General features: G+C 39.0%; 1 protein-coding gene across 1 annotated transcript in view; it reads right to left on the bottom strand.

Annotated features, from left to right (window-relative positions):
- Positions 1–4109: 4109 nt before the first annotated feature.
- GUCY2C (guanylate cyclase 2C) overlaps positions 4110–13297 on the bottom strand; it is an 83800-nt gene continuing 74612 nt past the window's right edge. Inside the window, exons 22-27 of the mRNA XM_055095429.2 lie at positions 12977–13169; positions 12029–12203; positions 10199–10297; positions 7620–7714; positions 5859–5935; positions 4110–4284 (exon numbers count right to left, since the gene is read on the bottom strand). Of these exons, the coding sequence (XP_054951404.1) occupies positions 4110–4284; positions 5859–5935; positions 7620–7714; positions 10199–10297; positions 12029–12203; positions 12977–13169 (814 nt within the window). The remainder of the gene's footprint in view (positions 4285–5858; positions 5936–7619; positions 7715–10198; positions 10298–12028; positions 12204–12976; positions 13170–13297) is intronic.

The raw sequence follows: 13297 nt of genomic DNA on the forward strand, positions 1-13297 counted from the left end.
TTTCTGTGTATTTGTAGAGTTTCCAAAGTTTCTCCTGTTTTTTTTTTCTTCTTTTTTTTCACATGCCCATGCCCACTGTGTCAAATTCTCCTGTTACTGATTTCTAGTTTTATTCCATTGCAGTCAGAAAAGATACTTAATATAATTTTGACTTTAAATTTATTAAGACTTGTTTTGTGCCTGCATATATTATCTGTCCTGACAAATGCTCCATGCACTGTTGAGAAAAATGTGCATTTTGTAGTTGTTAGGTGGAATGTTCTGTAAAAGTCTGTTAGGTACATTCGGTCTAGAGTACAGTTTAACCTCCATGTTTATTAATTTTCTGTCTGGATGATATGTCTATTGCTAAAAGTGGGGTGCTAAAGTCCCCTACTACTTTTATATTCTAAACAATCTCTCCCTTCAGGTCTATTAATATTTGCTTTACATTTTACCTTAGTATTGGGTTCATATGTATTACAATTACTGTATTCCCTGTTGCATTGACTCCTTTATATAATTTATTATATTATATTATATAAATTATTATATAATTTATAATTTATTAAATTATATATTTATTAAATTATATAATTAAAATTTATGTAATTTATTATATAAATAATATTATATTTATATAATAGCTTTATTTATTGTTTGTATACTATTCTTGACCTCGGTCTATTTTATATGATATAAGTACGGCTACTCCTGATCTTTTTGGTTTCCATTTGCATGGAATATCTTTTCCCATTCCTTTGATTTCAGTCTGCACGTATCTTCAGAGGTGCAGTTTCTTACAGATAGCATGTAGTTAGGTCCTGTTTTTCTTTAAACAAAAATTCATTCAGCTACTCTATATCTTTTTTTTTTTTTTGAGACAGAGTCGCACTCTGTTGCCCAGGCTGGAGTGCAGTGGTACAATCTCAGCTCACTGCAACCTCCACCTCCTGGGTTCAAGTGATTCTTGTGCCTCAGCCACCCGAATAGCTGGGATTACAGGTGTGTGCCAACATGCTGGCTAATTTTTGTATTTTTAGTAGAGATGGAGTTTCACCATGTTGGCCAGGCTGGTCTCGAACTCCTGGCCTTAAGTGATCCAATCACCTCAGCCTCCCGAAGTACTGGGATTACAGGCGTGAGCCACCGTACCTGCCCTACTCTATGTCTTTTAATTGGAGAATATAATCCATTTACATTAAAGGTTATTATTGATAGGAACATGTTTTCTGTTGCCATTCTTGTAAGTGTTTTTTGCATTTTTCTGGTAAATTTTTTATTTTCTTCCTCTCATACTGTCTTCCTCTGTGGTTAAGTAATTTTCTCTAGTAGTATGTTTTAATTCTGTGCTGTTTATTGTCAGTGTCCCTATTATAGATTTCTTTCTTTGTGGTTACTATGAGGCTTACATAAAACATTTTATAGTTATAATAGGTTATTTTAAACGGAAAAGAACTTAGCTTTGATTGCAAAGAAAAGCAACAAAACACACTATATTTTATCATCATTCCCCCTCCACGTTTTGACTTTTTGATGTTTTAGTTTACATCTGTTTATATTGCCTCTCAACCAATTGTTGTAGTTATTATCATCTTTAATAAGTTTTAGTCTCCATAATTAAGATATAATTGGTTTATATATCATAATTACAGTACTAGAGTATTCTGAATTTCTATTCTTACTTTTACCAGTGAGTTTTATACCTTCAGATGTTTTCTTGTTACATGTTAACATCCTTCTCTTTTAGACTGCTGGACTCCCTTTAGGATTTCTTGCATGACAAGCCTGATGTTGATTAATTCCCTCAGGGTTTGTTTTTTTTTCTTTTTTTGGTCTAGGAAAGTCTTTATCTGTCCTTCATGTTTGAAAGATAGCTTTGTTGCATACAGTATTCTTAGCTGACAGTATCTTTTTCTCAATACTTTGAGTATATATCTCACTGTCTCCTAGTCTGCAAAGTTTCTGCTAAGAGATTTACTGCAAGCTATATTGGGGCTCTACTGAATGTGCTTTTTTTTTCTCTTCCTGGTTTGAATATTCCTTCTTTATCTTTGATTTTTGATAATTTGATTATGATATGATTTGGGGAATTCCTCTTTGAATTTGATTGGTGACCTCTGAGTTTCCTGTACCTGAGTGCTATCATCTTTCTTCAGATTTGAAAATCTTTCAGCTATAATATTTAAAATATGGCTCTTTTCTCTCTCATCTTCTTTGGGAATTCTTATTATACGGAGGTTAGTTTGCTTGATGGTATCCTATAATTCTTTTTAATTCTTTTTTTCTTTTCTGATGGGTAATTTCATATGTCCTGTCTTCAAGCCCATTGATTCTTTCCTCTGATTAAATATGTTGTTGAAGCTTTATAATGAGCTTTTCCAGTTTAGCTATTTTATCCTTTATGTCTAAGATTTCTACTTTTATGTGTGTTTTTATATTTTTTTCTTTGTCAATTTTCTCATTTTGTTCCTGGATTGTTTTTCAAATTTCATTTAATTTTTTAAATCTATACTCTTTTGTGCTTCCCTGAACTCTTTAAGAAGGTTTTTCTGAATTCTGTCAGACATGTTACGGGCCTTCAATTATTTTGGGTCTATTACTGGAGCTTTGTTGGTTTCTTTTGATGGTATCATATTTCCCTAAGTTTTCACAATCCTTGTGTCTTTACATTGATGCCCACACATTTGAGGAGATGGTCACCTCTTCCAGCTTTTACAGGTATTCTTCGTGGTGGTAGACTTTTAGTGCTTGATGTTGTAACTTAGTCACTGGTCTGCTATTGCTTCCTGGTCTGGGGAAGCCTTAAGAGAGTGCTAGAATTTAAAGGTTGTTTAAAAGGAAAAAACCTTTTAGTTGTTTCCAAGTAAGAGGAAGGTTCCACATTAGCACCTGGGCTTTGTGGGAAATCTAACCAGGGATTCAGGCTTTCCTGTGGGTTTTGCCTAGAGTAGGACTGTTGCATCATCCAGTTTTCTCAGTATGGCATCTCTGCTGATTGGAGTACAGAGCAGCTGCAAGATCTGCATGTCAGTTTCAGCAATCAGCACCTCCACTTTTCATCCCCAGTTCACCCCTGGTGTTTCAGCCCACCTGGTACTTGCAATGGTTCATGAGACAGGACCAGAGTGAGCTTCTTGTGAAGATTCTCAGACTGGTAGGGAGATCAAACTTCCATCTCCAATTCCCTCCTTTTACCTTGTAAACTGTGGGTCTAAGGAAATTATCTGTGAGTGGTGTTATGCCAGCTTGGGGGAGGGGGTGGCGCAGTCTAAAATGAAGTGGGTATTATAATTCATAATTTACTGGTGAAAGATCAGGAGCCTGGAGACATGGATTACTTTATAGTTAGAAAAGTGCATGCAGTACAGGAACTTGACTTTTGCCTGGGTCCCATGCTTGGATCACTGCCATCCACATTGTTAATTGGACAAGCTGAAGCAACACCTCTGTATAAAGGTCAAAAATTCCCTCATGTGTAGCAAGTGATACTAACCTTCAAGGTTCTCACCCTTGAGCAACAATGCTAGCTTTGCCATACTCCAGTGTGAGTGAATGTAGTCAGTTTTTCAGTAAGCACAAGATGATGTGACTGATGTATTCCAGGAAAATGGGCAAAATAGGTAGAAACGCATACACAGTCTTGGGAAACCTTTAGCTTTTATTCTTGCCTAATATATAGCATATTTTCTGCAAAAATTATGAGTTAAATATACTTTAATGAAGATGGGTATTTAAAATATAATTATGACAATTTAAAAAATCTTATGAATACAGAAGGAAAAAGAGCCAGTAAACAAAAACGATAAAAACAAACAAACAAAAAATAAATGAAATAAGAATAAAATCTTCTCAAGTTCTAGATAGTCTATTCATTTCTTTTCTTTTCCAGGTAGAAGCTCCCTGGAACAACTGCTGGAATAAGGTTCCAGAGTGGAAGGTAGTTATTTCACTGAGAACACACATCTGATTCATGCAAGAAAGTCCATGTTCCAGACAGGGCAGCCAAGCCTAAGTACATTTCTGCTTCATTGAGGTCTCAGGAAAATGTAGGCTTTCAGGACACTTGAGGTCGCTGCCTCAGTGCAGCTGTATTTTAATTTGTGTGAGTCCTTATACCTCATTTAGGTTTAAAAATAGGTGCTCTCCTTGTCTGTGGTATTCAGCTGCAAGTATTCCAGAGTGCCTTTTTTATAGCTGGCTACCCGTCTGGGTTTTTGTCTTCTTATCCCTGCTGCCTGTCTTTTCTGTAAAGAGTTGGCAATCATGTCTGAAAATTCTGCTTGCAAACGCTGTTGATTCTCCCTGGAAACAGAGTGGGAAGAGAAAATAGAACTTCTCAGCAATTCATACAGAATATTCCTTAGCTCCAGAATAATCAGTTCAGTTACTCAGTTACTCTTTGAATGCCTATTCTGTGCTAGACACAGGAAATCCAAAGAATACAAAATGATCCCTGCCTTTGATGAGCTTAAAAAACTGTTATCTCTGCTAGGAAATTAGGCTTCAATTTCAAAGTGAAACAATATGCTGCTGGAATTTGGAGGCATGGTTGGGAGGATCTAGGTTTACATATTGCCACTGCAGGAAGGGGAAAAGAAGCTGGGAGGATGCTAGGCCCCTGCCACACAACCCTGAAAACTCATTGGTCCCACACATACTTAACAGTGTGAGTCTTGTTTGGGGAAGGCTTAGAATGGTGGAGGGGACCACGAGTTTAGAATGGACCTGGAACACTCCAAGTAAAGAGCCAGGTTTCTCATGCCCCAGGGAAGATTTGGGTTGTTTTGGCTTTTCTAGAAGGTTGCCATCTCTCTGGGTCTGCCATCTAGGCCTCTGCAAGACAGAGTTTCTCAACCATAGCAAAAGCCAAGGAAATGGCCATATGGCTGCAGTAACATGTATTGACAGGCAACTGGGTGACAGCTTGAGTCACCTTTAGGAGAAGTGAAACCTGTCAGTTAACCCTGAAACTTTGTCTTCCTCATCTCAGGGAGAACACAGACTTCATGTTAAGACCCAGAACCACAGTCTTGGGGTTGGGGCAGGTCCTGTTTTCATCAGGCAACTCAACAGAAAGATGAAGACAGGAGTGGAATGCAGACAGCCTCTTTGCCCCCAGTATGCTCCACTCTTGTCAGAACAAGACATGCATGACGTGAACTCTAAAGTGTCTTCTGTTCTCCCGAGCAAGCCTGGAACACAACGCTAGCTTTGCCATGCTTTATTGCAGGGCAATATAGTCAGTTTTTCAGCAAGAACAAGATGATGACTGGTACAGTCTAGGAAAGTGGACAGAATAGGTAGAAGCTCATACCCAGACTCAGGAAACTTTAACTCATTCTTGTCTAATATATAGTATATTTTCTGCATAAACTATAAGTTAAGTGTACTTTAATGCAGATAAGGCATTTAAAACATAATTCTGACAGTTAAAAATATCATGAATACAGAGCCAGTAAATAAAATGAAATAAATGAAATAACCAAATCTCCTCAAGTTCTAAATAGTCTGTTCATTCCTCCTCTTTTCCAGGTGGAAGCTCCCTCTTGGGATAAAGGATCCACAGTGGAAAAAAAAAAGGTAGTTTTATACTGAGCCCACACATCTGATTCATGGAAGCAAGTCTATGTTCCAGACAGGGAAGCCAAGGCTAAATACTTTTCTGTTTCATTGAGGTCTCAGGAAAATGCAGGGTTTCAGGATAATCCCCTTCTTGCAGTCTAGGAAGGGAGGTTTCTAAACCTTCTCATGTATAGTCCCTTACTTCTTATGCAATATATGCCACTTGTAAGGCATTTGCCAATTTAAATTGGCTATAACTAACAAAGCCAAGATCTCTAATTTCCTCCCTGTCCCTGCCACACCCAGAAGCTTACACAGTAGGAGGGGTTGGCAGGTTGAATTTCTGGTCCTTCATCCCAGTCAGCCAGTAGGTAGTCTCATTTCCTCTTCCCTGGTAAGACAAAAGAGTTATGTACCACGGAGGCCAAGGAGTCAGTTCAGTTGTAGACCACTGTTCCCATAATGATCCGTTTCTGTGACATGTTTCACTTCCGCATTTCTCATCAGTGCCAATATTTAAGCACATCACACATTCCTGTTATGATTTGCATTATCTCTAGACAGATTTTTATTTCCAAGTGCCTTTTTAAAAATAAGTTTCTCATTCAGCAGACATCCTTTTCTCAAAGTAGAGTTTTCTTTTTTTCCCCAAAAGACATTTTAAAATATCACTCTAGCAACATCACAAGAACTCTAACTTAAAAAGGAAGAAAATTCATCTACAATTCTGCTACGTCAACAAATCCAACTGGTTGTCATTGTCCATATTTCCTTCTAGCCCTTTTTGCAATAAAGTTTTGCTACAAAACTTCTGCTACAGTTTCCCTATCTTATTACAAACACATGTACATCACAATTAAGAACTCATTAAGTGGCATTTCTGGGGCCCATCTGGAGGCTACGGAATGTATGGAAATTTACTGGAATACTGGAAACTCTGTTTTTGCTAAAGCTGGTATTTGAAAAAGAGATACAAAATACATATGGCCCAAACACAGCCAGTGAACCACTATTTTTTAAAAATGAGTTTAATAATATATATCTATAATATATATCAATAATTTAAAAATGAGTGATTGATATATATGTATAATTGATATATATTGTTAAACTCATTTAAAAAAGTAGTGGTTCACTGGCTGTGTTTGGACCATAGTAATCCATAAACTGGTTCTATTTTGGGGTAAGTGTTCTTTGTAAAAAATGTATTTATGGAGGACTCAAAAAGCAAGTGTGATGTTAGGACACTTTTACGTAAAAGGAGACTTTTCCAAGGTGCAATCCAAATGTAAAGGCCAGAAGCATTATGGCTACCGGAGACAGGTAACTTACAGTTAATAGCTGGCTTTGCCAGTTGTGAAAAGATTCTAATAACTTTGGAAAAGCAGCCTGAGAAGCATTTGGAGACAACTGATGGCTTTGGAGGGCAGCTGTTTTAAATGTGAGGAACTGCATGAAGAATCTGGAATAGCGATTCTCAAATATTAGTGTGGTCACAAACACATTATCTTGTTAAAAATATAGATTTCTGATCTACACCCACAGAGAATCTTGCATAGTAGGCCTGGTAGAGTGTCCACACATCTGCATTTTAACAAGCTTCCAGATGAGGAAGAGGAGGAGAATGGGGCCACACCTTGTCATTCACTCCTTGTGATTCTAGAGCTTCCGAATAGTAAAGCAACTGGCAAGAGAGGTGACCTCAGATCATAGCAGCGGTGTGTAGTAAGAGTAGGGAAGTAAGTGGGGGGACAAGGGTTTTGATTCAAATTAAATAAGTCCTGGACCAGACTGTATGTAGCTCTTGTGTTTGGAGGAGGAACTGGAGACAAAAACTGGATATGGCAGAGGAAATGCTGGCAGAGTTCAAAATCTCAAAAGGGCTCTTTGGAGTAAAGGAAAGTTTTGAGTTCACATTTTTTGGTGGTCATTTCTCTTGCAGAGGATGGAGGGTGCTCATCGTGATGAGTACAGAAAAGGATTAGCATGCTCAACTTTCCTGGCCAAGTCTCAAAGGAGGTGGCCCAAGCGTGTCTGAGAGCTTTTCCTATGCATTGTCTCTGTGGACTCCTTACCTTTAAGTATGTTTCTCCTCTCACTTCATAAAGGAACTGGCACTCAGTTCTCTTCAGGATGGCTATGGTGGAGCCACTCACGTGAATTCTCAAAGCTGGAAATGCAAAATAGACAAATAAAAATCTCAGCTAGTACACGGCCTATTTGTTTCCCGTTGATTCAGGATATCAACAACACCTGAGACAAGAATCCTAAATCAAGAAGAAACAATTGTGGCTATTTTAATGAAAGAACACTTAAAAATAACATCAGAGAGATAAGAAATGGTATAGTTTGGATATTTGTTCCCACCCAAATCTCATGTTGAATTTTAATCCCCAGTGCTGGAGTCCTGGCCCCCCACCAGGTGTCTGGGTCACAGGGGTGGATCCCTCATGGCTTGGTGCTGTTTTTGCAATACTGAGTTGTCACAAGATCTGGTCGTTTAAAAAGGTGTGACACCTGCCCCTGCCACTCTCTTTCTTACTCCTGCTTTTGCCATATGAAGTGCCTGCTCCTGCTTTGTCTTTTGCCATGAGTGAAAGCTTCCTGAGGCCTCCCCAGAAGCAGATGCAGGCGCTATTCTTCCCATACAGCCTGCAGAACCATGAGCCAATTAAATCTCTTTTCTTATAAATAACCCAGTCTCAGGTTTTTCTTTATAGCAATGCAAGAATGGCCTCACACAAGAAATATAATCTCACGTGGGAAGAAAGAAGGCCTGGCATCAGTTTTCAGGGCCCTGAGTGATGTGATGGGGATCCCTAGGTTTTTCTCCATAGATTCTCATTCCAGCTCAGAGTAGTAGCCTGCAGGACCTAGTTTTAGATTTGGCTTGTAGTGCCAAGCTTGGGTGTTGGAGTTTGGTTTTGGGTCCCTGTGGAAAAGTTCCAATAAATAGCTAAAGCCTTGTGGGCAAGGTGAAGATTCGGGAGAGTTGAGGGGTCTTGATTTTCTCAAATTTCCTTCTTCTGGAACATTGTTATCCTTTGACAAAAGAAGTGGTAAGGGCACGCCCATTCACAAGTCCATTGATGTGTATCACCTTTCCCAATATAGGGGCCTAATAGCAATACCACAAACAATTACACAGTAAGAATAATGACAATCCCAAATTGTATACCTACCATGTACCATGATTGCTAAATGCTTAACATGACATCATCCCAAATTATTTCAGAAACCCTCTTGGCACGGTTGGTATTCCATTTTCAATTTATATCTTTATCTTTCTGAGGGCTAGAAGGATCAGGTAGCTTTCTCCTCAACTTATACTGAGAATGATTAACATAATTTCAATTGTAACCCAAGTCTGTCTGACCCCAACCTTATCCTTTTCCTTGCCAGCATGATTTGCCAGGACAAACTAGTATCACATTGTCAGTACACTACCAAAATACCATCCTGCCTCCTGTGGTTTTGTAAGCCCCAGGCATGTCTACCAATGCTTATTTTCTCTCTTCTATATATTTCTACTGCTACCACTGTCATCAATATTTATTGAGCATCTACTTCACGCAGCACATTGTGCCTCTACCTTGCCAAGCAAATGCAATATATTCCTTTGTATATGACAAATGCTTAGATTTTTCTTTACTAAAATCAATTCTTGGTTGGGTATGATGGCTCTTGCCTGTAATTCCAACACTTTGGGGCTTTGGGGGACCAAGGCAGGAGACTTGCTTGAGCCCAGGAGTCTGTGACCAGCTTAGACAACATAGAGAGACCACACCTCTACAGAAAAAATTAAAAAATTAGCTGTGCATGGTGGCACGCCTGTAGTCCCAGCTACTCAGGAGGCTGAGGTGGGAGGATCACTAGAGCTGAGGAGTTCAAGGATGCAGTGAGCTGTGATTGTGCCACTGTACCAAAGCCTAGGCGACAGAGTGAGACCCCATCTCAAACAAATAAACAAAAATCAATTTCCAGAAAAAACGAATATGCTTTGGGAGGCCAAGGTGGAAGGACTGCTTGAGGTCAGGAGTTTGAGACCAGCCTGGGCAACATAGTGAGACCCAGTCTCTATTAAAAATTTAAAAATTAGCTGGATGTGCTGGTATGTTCCTGTAGTCCCAGCTACTTGGGAGGATGAGGTGGGAGGATCACTTGAGCCCAGGAGTTCAAGTTTACAGGGAGCTATGATCGTGTCACTGCACTCCAGCCTGGGTGACAGAACGAGAGCCTGTCTCTAAAAAACAACAAAAAAAAGCAAAACCAAATAAGAGGGAAACAGGAATGTGAACCAGAGTGTGTAGTTCTTACCTTGCCTACTGATTTTTTTTTTAACTTTCATGAATCTATGGTAAATGCCATGACTATTCTAAGTAGAATATCCCCAGATTCATTGTATATGAGCCAAAAAAATAGAAATAGTCTAAAACTGAGCAAAAGTGGAAGAATAAAATAATTATCAGTAAGCAACAATGAAAGCAAATGTAGCAAAAGGTGGATTGACACTGGTTTGTGTTCAGCTAATGTGAAGAATTATTCTACATCTCACTGGCACTTTGTATCTCCTTATTGTGCATTTAATCTCACAGTTGCCCTCTGCTGGAAAACAGCATCTTTGTCCTCTGAGAAAAACAGTCTCCCTTCTTACGGAGGCCAGTGGATTCCATCCTAGAGGCTGTGTTGACCGTATCTCCAAATAGACAATAACGAGGCATCTTGATTCCCACAACTCCAGCAGCACAGGGACCTGAAATGAAGGACAGAAAGCAGGAAGTGGAGGCAATAGAAATTGCAGAGTAGAGTGAAGACAGGTAAGCCTCTCTGTATGGTCACAATCCTGAATACTTCCTGTCATGGAGAAGTAGCTGAGGATGTGAAATGTGAGCTGGGACTTTTGGTTTAAATGGATGAATCCAATGAAGCATCATTATTCAATGCATGCGATCATAAAGTATTTTGCTCTCGCAAAGAAAACGACATTTGTAGCAAATAGCAAGGCATCCAGAGATCCAGATCACTAAGGTGATTTTAAATAGAAGGCTCTCAGGAAGGATGAAGATGAGCCCCACTGCTTGCTTACTGTGCCAAACCACACAACCCTGAATTTCACACTGCTGGAGGGCACTGTAGATTTGAAGCTTCAATGGCTCAAGTTTGTTTTATTTTTATTTTAAGGTGGCATTTCTGGGATTGGTGCCATGACAATGGAAGACAGAAGACAAGACAAAGGCATAACTTTCCGTAAGCATTTCATGGACCAGGCGAATGCAGCTGGATGGGGAAGCCTGTTGCACAAGGAGGTTCCAACAAGCAGAACAAAAGCCCAGGCTAGACTATGCGCTGTGGCATATTAGGTAGGAAATAAGGGTTATTCAGTCATGTATTTGCATAGAATGACTGAGTGCAAGGTGTTAACAGTTTCAAAAGTTAAAGATTAACTCAAAAACGGCAAAGCTGAGTTTTAAGCAATGCCTGGCTAAAGATTCATCTAGATGACTTCTGAGTTCCTCTCTTACTATGTTTTTCTATAACACTTGTAACTCATCTCAAATCTTGATGTTCAAGGCTGTTGAATTAAACTAAGTTTGGCCTGAGGCTGCCTCTTAGGGGTCCCTACAAAACAAACTGCAACCTAGCTTGGTACATAAACAAACTAAAAGCCTAACTAGGGTATAGTTACGTTATAGATAGCTGAGTCTCAGCCAATCGCAGTAGCTGAGCTTCAGCCAGTCACAGGCTGTCAACTGATGGGACCTTGACCAAATCAGGGTAACACAGAGGTGTGACCAATCAAGTTGTTTCTGTCCCTCACTTCTGTTTTCTGTCTATAAACATTGCCCGCCCACCTTGCCCACTGAAGCTCTCTGAACCTCTTCTGGTTTTAAGGGCCATCTGATTTGAAAATTATTCTTTGCTCAATCAAACTGTGTTAAATTTAATATGCATAAAGCTTTTCTTTTAACAAGGCTATGTAACTTTCATGGTCTTTGAAAGTGACTCATGTACTTTCTGTATAACTGCAGTGGCAGGGAAGGGAGGGGGTATAAATATTATAGAAATTTCACCATCTGTTCTTTATTTCCCCTTGTAGATAATCTAATCCACTTAAGATACTATAATATTTTAGCGGGAAAATATATTGAAGTTGGGGGTGGGGAGAAAGGGAATGGGGAGGAAATAAATGAAATCATAGGTATGGTGATTTAAATAGGAGTCCAAAGCTTCTTGTTTTTGTACATGTTTGGTGTTTATCATGTCAGCAGTCAGTGGTGCCCTCAAAGGTCTTGTTCTTAGAGCTCTCTAGGAACTGGGTCTAAATATCTCAGGATGCATAGTGGGACCTCACATTTGGCAAAAAGAATTAAGAGTAAACATTATGTGAGGTTGATCACACTTGAAGACCTTTTATCCTTTCTGATTTAGTTGGTGCACAGCAGTACATATGGTTCCCAATTTGCTAAGATGCTCAACTCCATACCAGAGTGAACTCCAATGCGAATCCATATTGGGAGGCCAGGAAGATGCTCCAGCTCAAAGGTCCCCATGAAGCTGAGGATTTCCAAGGCCATCTTGGCAATGTCTATTGCATGCCGATTGCCATTTCTCTTAGGCAAACCACTAGCCACCATGTAGGCATCACCGATGGTTTCCACCTGTGGAAACAGTTTCTCATGAGTGCCTCTGCTCCTTTGAAAAGTATAGAAAGTAAACAGAAGCAGTTAATCACATGTCAAACACAAAAAGTGATTTGGGAACACAGTATGAGCATAGCCCTTTACACTTTTTCTGGGGCCAGTTCAATCAGTTCTATGCTGATTTCTTCAGGGTTTTTATAGTCCAGTTAATGGGTGATAAAATAGCTATAAAGGAATTTATCCCATAATTATATAAATTGTCCAGATGTGGTGACAGTTCTAGAAATGTTCAAATAAATTACCTGAATGGTTTTATGTAATTTGAGGAACACCCTTAGTTTCCTGAAAATTAATCCTTTAGCAAATGTCAACATACTATTTAACAGAATATTGTACTTTGTAATATGTAATTGTATACATTCTTGTAGTATGATTTTCTATTTATTATAACCCCAGTGTCTTCTCTGCTTCATTTGCAGTCAGCCTAAACACTGCCCATTTTTTGGAGGTGATTTAAGGTATGCCATTTTGTCTAAAGTTAATACTTCAAATTAATTCCTGCTGAACTTCCTGTTGTACCTTTTTTGCTGCTTCTTAAAGTTGAATGGTAATTTTGACTTCTCACTCCTCTAATCCTTCTACTTCTCTTCACTTTTAGCTCAGATTCAACCACCAATTCACTAAATGTGAAACTAGAGTGGACAAGAGTAGTAACAGAAACAACCAATTCAGGCTCTGATGACCTTGAGTTGTACAATTAATGGTTTCAGCCTGTTAGGTAATGTGGTTACCTTGTAGACATCATGATGATCAACAATGTGGTCAAAACTCTTATAGATGTCATTAAGCATGTCCACCACTTCCATGGGGGTGCTGTATTTGCAGATAGTAGTGAAACCTACAATGTCACTGAAGTAGATTGTAACTTCCTCATATAGTTCCGGCTCCACAAAGCCTTTCTCCTTCAGAGACTTTACCACTAGCCTAGATGAACGAAGGGAAAAAAAATGCCTTCAACTTCAGCAAATTTCTTCTTGTTTCACATAAATCTTTCAGATAGTAGTGATTGTCTACCAAGAATTCTAGGATTTGAGACTTCCAGTGAATTGAGT

The sequence above is a fragment of the Pan paniscus genome, chromosome 10 (genome assembly GCF_029289425.2).
Source record: "Pan paniscus chromosome 10, NHGRI_mPanPan1-v2.0_pri, whole genome shotgun sequence".
NCBI classification, from domain to species: domain Eukaryota; kingdom Metazoa; phylum Chordata; class Mammalia; order Primates; family Hominidae; genus Pan; species Pan paniscus.